Source organism: Rhopalosiphum maidis, chromosome 1 (genome assembly GCF_003676215.2).
Source record: "Rhopalosiphum maidis isolate BTI-1 chromosome 1, ASM367621v3, whole genome shotgun sequence".
In the NCBI taxonomy this organism is placed as follows: domain Eukaryota; kingdom Metazoa; phylum Arthropoda; class Insecta; order Hemiptera; family Aphididae; genus Rhopalosiphum; species Rhopalosiphum maidis.
Genome location: NC_040877.1, coordinates 13,876,739 through 13,891,015, shown reverse-complemented (window position 1 = coordinate 13,891,015; position 14,277 = coordinate 13,876,739). Strand labels below are relative to the sequence as shown.

Below are 14,277 nucleotides of genomic sequence, written 5' to 3'. Positions count from 1 at the left end.
AATATTTTTTAATTAAATAAAAAATACAAAATCCCCATACATATTCACGTTTTGTTCAAATTTTACGTAGATGCGCAAAGATTGGTTTTTCATGTGAAAATACTAATTAATCATAATAATATATCATATAGTTTTATACGTGTGCAGTACTGTGTATAAGTCCGAATAATGTTTATCTTTGCTGTCCTTATACAAATAAGCGTAGTCGTAATATTGTAAGATATCTAATAAATATAGATACACACTTTTCTTTGGAAATTTAAGAAACATTTTCAAATTATTTTTTATTGGCTAAAATAGCGTTCTTTCTAGTTTTCCATGCACCCCATATAACTGCGAAAAATCCTACGGCCTTGGACGCGATCATTATACAATGCAAATATCGCGTCCAAGTATAGGTATACAAGAATATTATGGATATCGGTACGCTAGACAGCTGATTAATGCGCATTATGCACCTACCTACACTAGGAAAAAAAACCGCGTATTACTAAAATATGTAATAGCCTAAAAAACATATTATGTACATTTATTTTGTTCGAAAGGAAGTAAGTATAGTATACGTTTTGTTTTTTGTGCGATTGTTATCAGCAATTTATCACAATTCATTTCTAAAGAATTACCTTCGAAATTCTGTAACCAAAAAATGTAGGTACAATTATTATTATTGCCCGTAAATAATTCTGTTCGATCCAGTGGTTATATATTTATATTTAATACATTTTAAAAAATATAATATAGAAACACCGATTTTGCCAAACATAATATTACGACGGTGATGTAATTGTGTTAATAGTTTGACCCCATTCGCATTATTGTCTTTACGAACCCGGCACAACTATTGTGTCTAAAATAGATTTTTAAACGTTTCGATAATTATTCCGTGAAACTATATTTACATTATATTTTAATTTTTGTTTTATGCACTGACGTAAAACGATGTACCTGATACTCAGATTTATCTCTACTTAAAAGCGTATATTGTTAATAGTACGAACAAGGCATATTGTTTGGAAATCTTTTCAAAATAATTATCTACCTGTTAAGTATATCTTGACCATGAATATTATTATTCTAATATGTTGTTTGTGTATGGAAAAAGCTGTTATAACGTGTGTACCGACTTTGTAGAAATAATTACTGTAGGTTTCCACGAATCATGTTTGATGAATTTGAATAATAACAATTATGAATTATGACGCAAACATTAATATATAGGCGAGTTTTAATTGCAAAAAATAAAATATGATGAAAATACTATAAATATTGTGATATGAAATAAAACGATTAAACAAGCGTTATACTTAACCTACTACAATAACTCCATTTTTTTACACATAAAATTAATTTTTACATAAATTGAAATAATTTAAAAAAATTGAACACGCATTATTAAACCTGGTGATAATAATGTAAAATGAAACATTAAATATTTACGCATGACAATTTGTTTTTAAATATATATAGGCATAATTGATTAAAATCGTCGCTCCATTATAATTCTAGACAGTTTAACGGATAATTAAAATGAACAATTATAAGTTCTGAAAATTAATTTTTAGTTTAGAGTACTTAACCAAATAAATATTTTACATTACTTTTTTTTTGACCTAGTAAATCGATATTGCGTAATGCATATTATAAAATTAATGTATTTACAAAGTGATTTTTTAAGTAAACGACTAGATGATGCAAATATTATCTTTAAAAACTATTTGTATATTTTGTTTTAGTTTAAGTATATTTCCTATTTAAAATGCCTATTTTTTTCATAACATCATTCATTACAATATATAAAGTTGTCACATCGTTACCCATTTTTCTTATTTGTTAAAACAATATAAAAAGTTGAAATTTGGAGATCGATAATTGATTAATTTTTACATTTGATCGTAAAATACTATAACTAGATCCACTTTGGTACTAGAAACTATCTCCAAAGTTAAAAATTGAGATTTTTCGCTAACCCAAAAAATTATGATAAACATTATAAAAACCACACATTATTTTCATCGCTCCGCTTTTAATCATGAAGGTATTTTAATTTTGTTATTTAAGTAATATTTTAAATCAAAATAATCAAATTATTACCTGTCTATAAATAAAATTCATACTTTAAGTTTAGGACTATAATAATAGGAAATGGAAAAACCTCGATATTTCTTTTTATGTTACTTTTTTATGTCTTTCAATAATGAAAAATAACTGTTTCGGCAAAAAATCATACAGTTTAATAAATTATTAGATTGCTGCCTATGTTATTTTTGGAATTACAAAACAATATAATATTCAAATTGTATCAAATTATTTATGATTTAAATAGAACACTTTATAATACTTTATAGTATATAATATTGAAAGTTTGTTTATTCTGCATTCAAATTTGATGAATAATTTTTGCTTCATTCTCCATTCGACAGATTACGAAATTCGTTTAGTTTCTTCTCGTTATTTTGCTTACCATAAATATACGCGTACCATCTACAAGGTTTGAAAATGTTCACGGTTCACTATTTTTTTTTAGAATTAATTAATCATAAACAAGTGATAATCTATTATACCAATGATAAGCTTTTATCGCATGCTAAGCAAAATCAAATATGATGGTTGAGAACCAAGGCTCTATCTAACATAATACCTATAGTGTGTTATATTTGAACACCCATATAAATCTTATCATAGGTAAAATTAAAAAATGCGTGAAATATGCAAATTGTGCCCATATCGTCATTATTGTCAATAAAATATCTACTGACTGTCGCTATTCCGATAACTAAATAAATGTTAAAATAAATAAAAAAAGAGCATTTTATTTATTATTACAAAATATACATACGCATTCGTCGTTCGATAAGATATATAAGTTGTATAAAGTTTATATTTTATAGTATCGTTAAAAAGGATGACGTCCAAAATTTATTGCGTCGTACGTAGCACTTGCCTGCGTCCATCGTGTACAATAATATTATTATTCGAGTTACGATATTTTTCATAACTTGCAACGATTTCGTTTTTACGATCTGAAGTTGTAACGGCTATCGGATTGCGCGGACGTTATGCATATAGATAATGATTCACTCGTATAAACTCGGAGACCCGTACGTAGTATAAAGCACTATTTACTAAATAGTATAAGTATATATAAATTGGACACAAAAATGACAAGTAAAATACAAAATTTAACGAGTGTATTCAATATGATATACGATAAAAATATAATGTACAAAGATATTTAGGTCATATACTTCCACCAGTTACCCTGTCTTTACTGTGTACGATTATTACACGAAACCCGTCATTTATTTTTGATTTATTAAATATACAATATTATTTTATAACCTGCAATTTATTATTAATTTCATTTTTCCACAAATCCGTGACTTAAACCCTTAAGGCTTTGTGCGGTAATTTTTTATTGGTGATATTGTTGAATCGAGTCGGTGTGACGAGCTGTAACAACGGTATTATTTATCGTTTATACAAATATCATCGTTATTATAACGACTACTAAGATGTATCTAACATATTATTTTATTTACATCCACATCAAGCTATGGTTTTGTAATTAGATAATTACTTATTTAAAATATTGTAGTTATTTGTTTGTATACATTTTACCTATAGTTATTTATAGTAAAGTTCTGAATAATTGACACGATTTTAAAAATGTGTGCTAAATGTCATTACCCATTAGATTAAAAAAAAAAAAAAAACATAAAAACATTTACGCAGCTTGCATGGCTAGACAATATGTATGTCATATATTAATACTGATGAGTTATGAATGAGTAAAATTGGACATAACTAATTGCATCGCCTATTACAATTTACGTAGTTCGAAATATTATACCTTCAATTAAATGAGACATAAACTACACTACGTATTGCGTGTTTGTTTTATATTCTATTAAAGATGTTATATGATTAAATGAATTTAGCCATAACTAGTGTCCGTTACAAATAAATATTTTTAACGCATTCAAGCATGAATTCTACATGTTAGATACATAAATGTATATCTTTTAGAGTAAATTTATTTGTTCAAAAAATCATAATAAAAAAGTTGTTAAAAATTGTGTATAATGTTATATTCGCCAAACACCTTATTTTTTTAAATGACATTTATAAATGTATAACGTAGGTAATTCAAAATAAATACAACAATTTTAAAACGTTTTTATATAGAAAATTAGAGAAAATTAATCATTATCGTGATCAACATTTAATAGAAATTTTGAATCAAATGTAGCAACTAGATTATTCTCTTAATTTAGTTCCTAACAAAATTGGTTTAACTCATATTGTATTGTTGGCGTTAAAGCACCACGGAAGTTAATAATATATAATGTTAAATATTAAAATATCTAAATTTGTCATATTCATGGATTGTGAATTTATGTAATAAGTAAAAACGTTTACCTTAGCTACAAATTGGAACGCCGCAGATATTTGACCACAACCAACCAAACACGGTGTTTGAAATACAAGTTTTAGCTAGGGGTCGATAGAAAATATTAGCGCTACACAACATGGGAAAACCGACTATCTACGTAGAAACGAAAAAAAAACACGATTTAGATAAGAATATTTAATGCTAGATATAAAGTTACAATATATTAAGTTTTAATGAGAAACAAAACAGTAAATCCGAGATAAAACAACGGAAGAATTGTGAATTATATGTTTAGGTCGATTGATAACAAATAGTAGAAACGATAAACACCATACATATTACACCTATTTTATAATTATTTTTTTTTATCGATTTTAATATTAGTACTATTACTATAGTGCTATTATTATTATTATTATTATGTTATCCCATGATAATAATTACTTTTTTAAACTTTAATCTTTTGTGACAATTTGTATTTTTAAAAAAAATACAAATCGATTTTTATTCGTTTGCCAGCAAATTTAAATAACATTGATACACAATGAATCCGTTTAATTAGCTAAAAATTATCCGGCTATATAAACCTATATTTATCAATATATCTATGCTTATATTATAGGAATATAATGAAAATCTAGAGTAATTTAGATTTACTGGTTGATTATTAGTTACTTTATGATAATATAAAAAAATCCTAACAATATAATTGTTTACTCAAAGTTTATTAGTCTGGTTTCAATTTATTATAACTTTAATATTTTAGATTTAAAAATAACATCATAATACATTCTCAACTAATCGATTTAAGACGATTTTGAACCACAGAAATATTATGTTGATATTTCTCTCTACAGACTATGGCCATAGTGTAGTGCTGACTACTGACAACAGTAAAGTGCAACGTGTGCTTAGAAGATATAAATATAACACCGTGATTAGATATAATATTAGGTATATTGTTTATAGATAAGTGTCCAAGTTTGGTTTTTTGCGATGTCGATTCAGTGCGTATATTGGTTAGACAGAACCATCAACCCGTCCATCCTTGAATTGATATCACAAAATACACGTGATTTTTTCGACCGTTCTAGGTTAGGCTATGGGTCGTGCGAAGCTCGCTTGTTGTAGACCATCGCGGGTTATTAACTGCGCGTATTACACCCGCGAACGTAACGACATTAGAGGACGTGACAGTGAACCGAATGATGTCACCGTAATAATATACGACGAAACATGTGGGATACGTCTGATCCATTATTCTCAATCGGTTCTTTTTCCTCCCCCATGATTCACTCCGATTCCGCCGAAATCTATGCATAGATTCGTCCGCGTGTATAGGCGTTTATCGTTTGTCCGGCACGGTTGGTGTGTGGAAATTAGAACGCGACCTAGAAACCGCGGTAGTGGCTGATACACATGCTCACCCGACCCGTGTCGGACAGCGTTATCAGCACATAAACCACATTGCGGAAGCCTCGCGTCGTTCACACCCGGCCGGCGCCTCATCCACTATCACAATCATCGCCGTCGTCATTAACATTGCCGCCATCGCCGTCGTTATTATTATTATTATTATTAACATCTGCCGGTGCGCGGACGGCCGGCCGGCAAGGCCCGGAGCCGACCATGACCTCGGTATTGGTCGAAATCATACGCGGACGCGATGCGCGCGATCGCGATATGCGACGCGAAAAACCGGCGTAAAAAAAAATTCCGCGTCGCGTGATATAAATACTCGCGTCCGTCGCGAGTTAATCATCAGTACAGTTCATCCAATCGAACAGTAGACACACCACCTCACCGTCTGCATCCGAAATCCGAACGTTTATTCGATTTTTGTATTTACATCGTACCTACAACGCGAAATTGTCATCCGTCGCGTTTTCAGAAACCACCGTACATACATAATATCCGACCATGTGGAACGTCTTGTGTGTGTTGACCGTCGCGGCGCTAGTCGGACCCTCTTGCCAGCGGGCACCGGTGAGTGGAGATGACGAACCGATTAATGATTTATTTCGGCGATATATTTTCGCTGTTTTTATTGACACCTGTGTGTGTGTGTGTATGTTATTTTTAAGGTACTCATCACGGACCGTTACACTGCTGGCAAGCCCGGCGATCTCAGTCAATCGGCGTTTGCGGATTACGTCAACTGGTGGCAAAACATCATCGGCATCATTAGCCACAACGAAGAACCCGCCGCAGAGCCACCAGTAACGCCAATCGATCAGTCTACGTGCACCCCATGCAGTAAGTACCTACTGAAACGGTATAGTTACAAGTCGATCGTTAATATTCGTATTCATCGTATAAAATTTACGCGAATACAAGGCGGGCCACGGTGTTTTTCCGCTAAGGATAACCACGTATAGTCACTGCAAAAAACGGGAAACCACTGCACCTCGTATTATTATACTTATCACCGCGTTCCTAATGTACACGTATTTTTTTTGTTATTCAAGCTTGCGGAGCTTTGGGTAAGAAAAACAGAATCGTCGGCGGTACCCCCACGTACGTGCACCAATACCCGTGGATGGCCATGCTCACGTACAAGGGAAAATTCTACTGCGGCGCGTCAGTAATCAATCACAAATATGTCATGACAGCCGCCCATTGCGTACACGGGTAAGTATATTCAATTTTTGACGCTACAGCGGTTCGTAAAACACATTTTCGAACGACGACAAACATAATAATGGACTTTCACTAACAATGGGGTGCCTTAGCAATACCTTAGCAATCCGCCAAAGACTTTTATTTTGTAAAAGCTTTTAAAAAGTCCATACGATTTCCATCGAGTGAGGCGTCTAAAACAGATCGACTGAGTTATAATGATTATCGATCATCGATATCCGGGGAAAATGTCTACGAAATCTCTGTGAATGCAAAAAAAAAAATCTTAGAAAGTTCTAAAGTATATAATTTAATTTTAAACATAATGTTCCAGAATATTCCATTAGTCAAAACGATTTTTTAAAATTCGTTCGGAATTAAATTTGTGTACTATTATCGCGTTATATAATTATATTATTTACCTACAGCTGTGACTTGATGGATTATATTTTTGTTTTCGATTACCCGTACATATTCTCACAGAGTACTCATACCTATACATGTTATACAACATAACCGTTGCTTATATATTAAAAAAATATCGATTAACATATTCCGTACGATTTTTAACACAGGTTCGAAGCGAAAAACATCGGCGTGCGTCTTTTGGAACACGATCGTAGCGATACAGAAGAAGCTAAACACATCGACTTCAAAGTATTGAGAGTGGTCAAACACAAGGGTTACAGCCCGACGTCTTACAACAACGACATCGCACTGTTACGTATGGACACCGATGGGGTAGAATTCGGATCCAACACCGGAATCAATCCGGTCTGTCTGCCAGTCGAAGGTAACGTATTCGAATCGGGGTTATGGTCGGCTCGGGGTCGTACCCGACGACGAGGTCGCGACGTGCACGTAAATATATATATGACCGTTTTCCGTTGCAGGCAAGAGTTTCGCTGGCTACGAGGGCGTCATCACCGGTTGGGGAGCGAAGAAACAGGGAGGCTCGTCGTCGCAGGTATTGCACGAAGTGTACGTGCCGATCATGAGCAACGACGATTGCAAGAAGACGGAATACGACGAGAAACGCATTACGGCCAACATGATGTGCGCCGGTTATTCGGAAGGCAAAAAGGACTCGTGCCAAGTAATGATATTCTTCAATCGAATGTTTTTCCCGTTAAAATATAATTTTAAGTAACGTTTACAGTGCGGGGGTGGGGGGAGCTCACCTAAAACGGATTACACCGTTAGAATAATTACGCCATTGCCGCGGATGCAAACGGTTTAGAGGAAACCCGTGTCTAATTATTATACAGGAAACGATGACTACGGTTTTTGTACGCGCGCCGCGAGGTTAGTTGGTTGGGGGTGGTTTATGATTTCCGACGCGTCACGAACAGAACGAACGAGCGAATATCGTTTTGATATTACGAACAAGCGATAATATTATATTATTATTGCTATTATTACCGTGATAATTATTTTGCGCGTCTCGTCGTCACATTATACCGAGACGGATGTTCACGGTTATGAACGCCCGTAAGTCACGATCACCGTTCCTCGAAAAGCGTTTGAAATCCGACTCGCGGCCGCCCAAAGTTCGTTGGGTAAGTTTCGAGAAGAAAACGCGGTTCGCCGATTCGCGTTTATAATTAATGCGCTTCCTGTGCGCGTGTATGTTATTTTTGTTATACTTATATACGTCGTGGCTGCGAATCGCATTCGGCACGGCTGAATCTGACGTTTTCAGATTTACAACTGTGTAATAATAATAATAATAATAATAAATAATATTATACACCGAGTACCTACCTAGTAAGAACAACGATATTACAACGAAACCTGCTGCCGAAACATAGAAACGTTTGGCAAATACGAAAAAGCGCTCACGGCGTAATAATATTATTTTATACAGTAATTATAATGATAACAAAATAATTGAATAATTTTAATTAACGAAATCGGCGTGCCGCGGTTAAAGTTTTCGCTCGATTCCCCGCAGCCACAGGTATTATAACAAACTGACGAACGCTATCACGACTTCAAAATACGGAATAGCATTTATAATATTATACCCATCGCCATGTGTTGTGCGCTTCAGGAAATGTTCGCGCAATGTTACCTGCGTATACACAGGCAGAAATCCTGTACCAGTTCGAGTTCAGGGACTTTGAAGCGCCAAATTTTTCACTGCCTTTGACACCGATCGTTGACGATTTTCGGTCATGGCAATCGCCATTTTTTTTTTATATATTTAATATCACCAAGTACTTTACCGGGGTCTTAAATTGCGTTTTCCGTTTGTATTCGCAGGGCGACAGCGGCGGCCCGATGCACATCGCCAACAACACGGCTTACCACATAGTCGGTGAGTGCAGTACAAATAATTATTCATCGAAATACGAACATTTCGGTAAAACTTTCGATTTAATTTTTTTGTGCGTGCGTGTTTCCAGGAGTGGTATCCTGGGGAGAAGGATGCGCCCAAGCCAACCGACCCGGTGTGTACTCCCGTGTAAACAGATACCTGAATTGGGTGGCCAACCATACTGCAGACGCCTGTCCGTGTTCGAACGTTTACACTCCGTCAGAATAATTCATCTCCAACCGTAGCTGCAGTACTCAACTTGCAGAACGCACACATACATCAGGATGAACTTTTATTTGGATCTCACATTATCGCGACTCGCTATTATAATCGATATCGTATCATTATTATTATATTTATTGATCATATAATTTATCGCAACACTATTATTATTATTTATTATTATAATTGTATTTATTGATGAAATAATTTATCGCAATACTATTATTATTATTATTACTATTATTTATTACATTATATTATATAAATGTACAACTGGCGAGTCAAAAATAAACAAATATATTTATATTCTAAAAACGTATTATGCGATGTCATTTCCTAATACTACAATCCAAACATTTAAAACGGACTTACGGCGTACATCGATTCATTCTACCAAAGCGGTTGAAACTTTTTGTTGTAACTAACGGTTGATCAGGTATTTCTAGTATGAATCATCTAAAGAAATCAAAATGCGAAAACGTTCATCTCACGCGTAGACACTGGGACGTGGAAAATTGTTTGTAATCTAACGCATTATACTATACTATACTATACTAGACTAGACTGGACTGTTTTGTTGTAAATCGGCGGTGAATCACTGCAGTCGCCTACGCTGTCGATCACTGTAATATAACTATTAAATACGCAAACACTATTGCACACGTATAAATTGTTGCCGATGTCGAACCCCTCCAATTTCATATAAAAGCGTATACGATTTTCGTGTGTGAACTGCAGGGACTAAGAACCCCGAGCCGGCGGTCGACGAGCCAACAGTATTATTAATTGTAATGCTACGGCTACCACTGATAGTGTCGATGGTGTAAATACACTTCGTGGCACATCAGATTATACGTTTTAACGTTACACATTATAACGATACGCCCAAAGCACACGGGACAACGGTTACAGATTTTCGAGAGAAAAAAAAATAACGAGCACACTCGACACGTGATAAACCTGTACACGAATATTACAAGAAGTAATTATTAGTAATATATTTTTAAGTACTTATGTACCTAATTCAATCGTATGGATTAGCTACCGAGTATAGAACTGGTGAACATTTTAGCTCACAATGGTGCTAAATTTTATGCATTAGCATTTTCCCGTCAAATGAAATATTTGCAGCATTGAATGAAATAAAACAGTACCTACATCAATCGAGATTTAAAATTGGTTTGATAAGACCTATGTAAATGGAAAAATTCAACGAACATTGTTTATTAAGATAATATTACGTACCTGCGTATTTTTTTTTTTTTATTCATAATTAAAACTAAATAGGTCAATTAAAATTAATACTATCAGGTGAACCAAAGCATCGAAAATATCCAAAAAATGCTGCTAAAAATATTATTAATACTAATAGGACCCTTATAGATTTTTAAAAGTTATAACTTATAATATAAAACTATAAATGTATTTTTTTTTTTTTTTTTTGACAGTTATATTAATAGAAAAACGAATAATAAATTTAATTATACTTTAGTAGTATATTTTTAATTTTATTTTTTATCTATAATATATAACCTGTAAGCTTGATATCCCGTCAGCCTACTGATTATCGGCTCAACGTTGTGATTCGGTACTATATAATATAGTCAGTGGACAAATACAAATAATAATTAGTGTATACCTTTTTATGTCTGAAGGAAAAAATAAACTGAATAATATTTATGTTAAAGACATTATTTACATCGCTAAAAATACGAATGATTTATTAGATAAAATGATTAAAATATATTATGAACATTTTAAATTTAAATTTAATATTACAGTGTTTTGTTTTTATTAGTTTATGTTTAACAAAGTTTAAAATGCGACATAGATATTGTTCTATTAAATTTCAATGTAAACATGGATTTATGGCCTATAAAAGCCCAAAATATACTCAAGATGAAACAAATAAAGTAGTTTCCCGAGACAATTTTTTTTGATAATGAGGGTTGATGAAAAACTGAAGTTGACATAATTATAGCATAGTACATTATACGAGTTTAATCATTGAATATTATTTGTTTATTTATGTAACATTGCTGAATTATACTAGTAAACTTTAAATTACAATAATTTAAAAAAAAAAAAAACATCTTAACTTCAGTACGTGTATGCATAGGATCCGATTATGTAAACTGACATATTGTTTGACCATTTATCAATATCCTGCATTCTAGTTAAATTTAAGCAATGCATAATTATTCAAATACGACTCAGATATTGCAGAAAATATATTTTGAATTAAACCTATTCAAGTAATAGCTATACTAAGTTTATTACGAAAAATATAATTATTTTTTAAATGAAAACTTATAAAAAGTAAATAATTGAGTGTAATATAATATATGAATAATGCAAAATTAGCTTCCGGGAAAATATTTTAAAATGCCAAAAACTAAATTAAACTTAAAAAAATCATGGACATTAGTACAATGTTATTAGAAAAGGAAGAAAAGGTTCTAACGTAACTTTAAGGCAGGATCACAGAAATATTGTAAATGCAAAATAATATTTAAAAATAATAATAATTGAAAAAAACAAACATAAATAACTATAAAAAAAAAAATAAGTCGGAATGACACGTGAAACGACACAACTGAATATTTCAATATAATATGAATTATGATATTTTATATATTTATATACAATTTTTCATTTTATATAAATTGTATTTATTTCAGTAGTTTTTAATTATCTAAAATAACTTTCTCGTATATTTTGATTATCTTTTTTTTAAGGTTGCTATAAGAACTTATGAGTGAACTTGTGTTACATGTTTTACTCACGAAAAAAAATATTACCGTGCTTGAATCTAAAAAAATTAAAATTTATTTACTTATTGCCATCGTTCATCACTTTCTATAAAATAATTTTAAACCCAATATTCTAGAAACTTTTATAAAATGAAGTTTAAAAAAAAAGAAATCAACACTAAAAAGTCAAAACTTTCTACCACTTACAATTTTCATCGCGACCCTTCGATTATAAATAATTGATGTAGGTACCTATAATCATGTTTGAATGTCGCGCCTGGTTAAAACAATTTTTGATAAAATCACAAGTTCTTAAACCTTAACAAAAGTTTTGGAGATGATTATATATAATTTTCATGTACTAATTCGTTTTTTTATTTTAAAATTCAATTTGGTAGGTGCTTTGTATAATGTTATACCAGCGACTTGATGGATTATTTTTGTGCAGATTTATAACTATATTTGTTCATGATATTATTATGTAGCAAATTAAAACACAATTTTAAGATTCTTTTTCGAGTGTTAATGGTTATAATAATAAAACGAAAATTGAACGTACCATATACAACAGAATATTCACATAGTTCTATAATAGTTTCACGTTTTTCAGTTACTTATTGTTTGATCACGAAAAGTATTTTATACGATCAAATATGTATACATATCGTGTATTATCATCAAAATTAAGATAAATGTAAATGTATAAAACTCCAACCTATCGTTTTACATTTTGAACAATTTTTTATTTTCATAATTGATTTATGTGAACGCGCCTGGTATTGTTACGGTTTACACGGCAAAAATAAGTACCACCACTACATAGCCTTTACAAAATCAGTTCTCTCAATAAATTTATTTAATATTTCCATTATAAATATTAATCGGGACATGTGCCCGTCGAATTTCAGCCACAATATTATTTCAGAAATTAATTAGTTATTATTATTCTATTGTTTTAACATTTATAAAAATATATTGTTATGTGCAAACCGAAAAACGAACCGAATTTTCTACCCGAAATTATTGATAATAAATTCGATACAATACCTACATAACTACCTACTCGATATCGGACTGAAGGGTGCTCTTTCTCATTTCATTAAATGTAAGTAGTTTTTATGGTGCATGACAATATTAACAAAACAACGCGGTTTCCCAAATGACAAACGTAATGGTACGGTTGCATTCGAACGAAACGAAGAGTTTTGTTATTGTTATTTTCGTGTCTCGGGTAGAACTATTAGAACTTTATAATATTATTGTTTTTGACTTATTGCAAAAAACGCTGACAACTAATTAACATTGATAAGTTGCCTTTCTTCTCTGCGTGATACGTTAGCCAAGTAACACAATAGTGGGCTAGTTATTAAAAAAAAAATTAAGTTAGTCAAGTTAAGTTAACGTTCAGAACATTCTTGATTTCATCGGTAATACGTATTTTCCTGTATAGGCGTTGCACACCATAGAATATAATCAAAAGTCTAATTAAATACTCTAAAACTTCCACAAGACTGTTGTATTTAAAATTGCATTTGCTGAATTGTGTATTACCGTTAATAGTATTTTATCGTAATAAAACCTCTTATGTTAAAACTAACAAATAATCTAAAATGTCTATGTTATTTCAAACATAAAGAACGTTTTAAACCATTTTCATTTTCAACAAAGGCATTTTGCTTAAAACTTTCCAAACAATTTCTTATTCACAGAAAATTCTGAATGCAAGAGAAATTGAAGTTTTAAGAATGAAATGTTTTATTTGGCTGTCGATTTTAATTTAACTTACCAGATCTATCTTGTTGTGATAATTATCTTTCGAACAAAATTACTACCATTATCATTAAAATTAATCAATATAATATATATTTTATTGAGTATAAGAACATTAAATTTTGAGCTTAAAGAACCAAAATAAACAATATAACATAAACATTATTAATTACCCGTTCTTTATTTTGATTGTTCGTTTA

General features: G+C 31.6%; 1 protein-coding gene across 1 annotated transcript; it reads left to right on the top strand.

The window, feature by feature from the left end:
- Positions 1 to 6,163: 6,163 nt before the first annotated feature.
- On the top strand, positions 6,164 to 9,856 carry LOC113549862 (trypsin-1-like). Its single transcript, XM_026951346.1, has 7 exons — positions 6,164 to 6,379; positions 6,478 to 6,649; positions 6,862 to 7,024; positions 7,588 to 7,805; positions 7,906 to 8,108; positions 9,278 to 9,332; positions 9,421 to 9,856. The coding sequence occupies exons 1-7, from the start codon at positions 6,314 to 6,316 to the stop codon at positions 9,558 to 9,560; spliced, it is 1,017 nt and encodes a 338-aa protein (XP_026807147.1). The 5' UTR covers positions 6,164 to 6,313; the 3' UTR covers positions 9,561 to 9,856.
- The last annotated feature ends 4,421 nt before the right edge of the window (positions 9,857 to 14,277 follow it).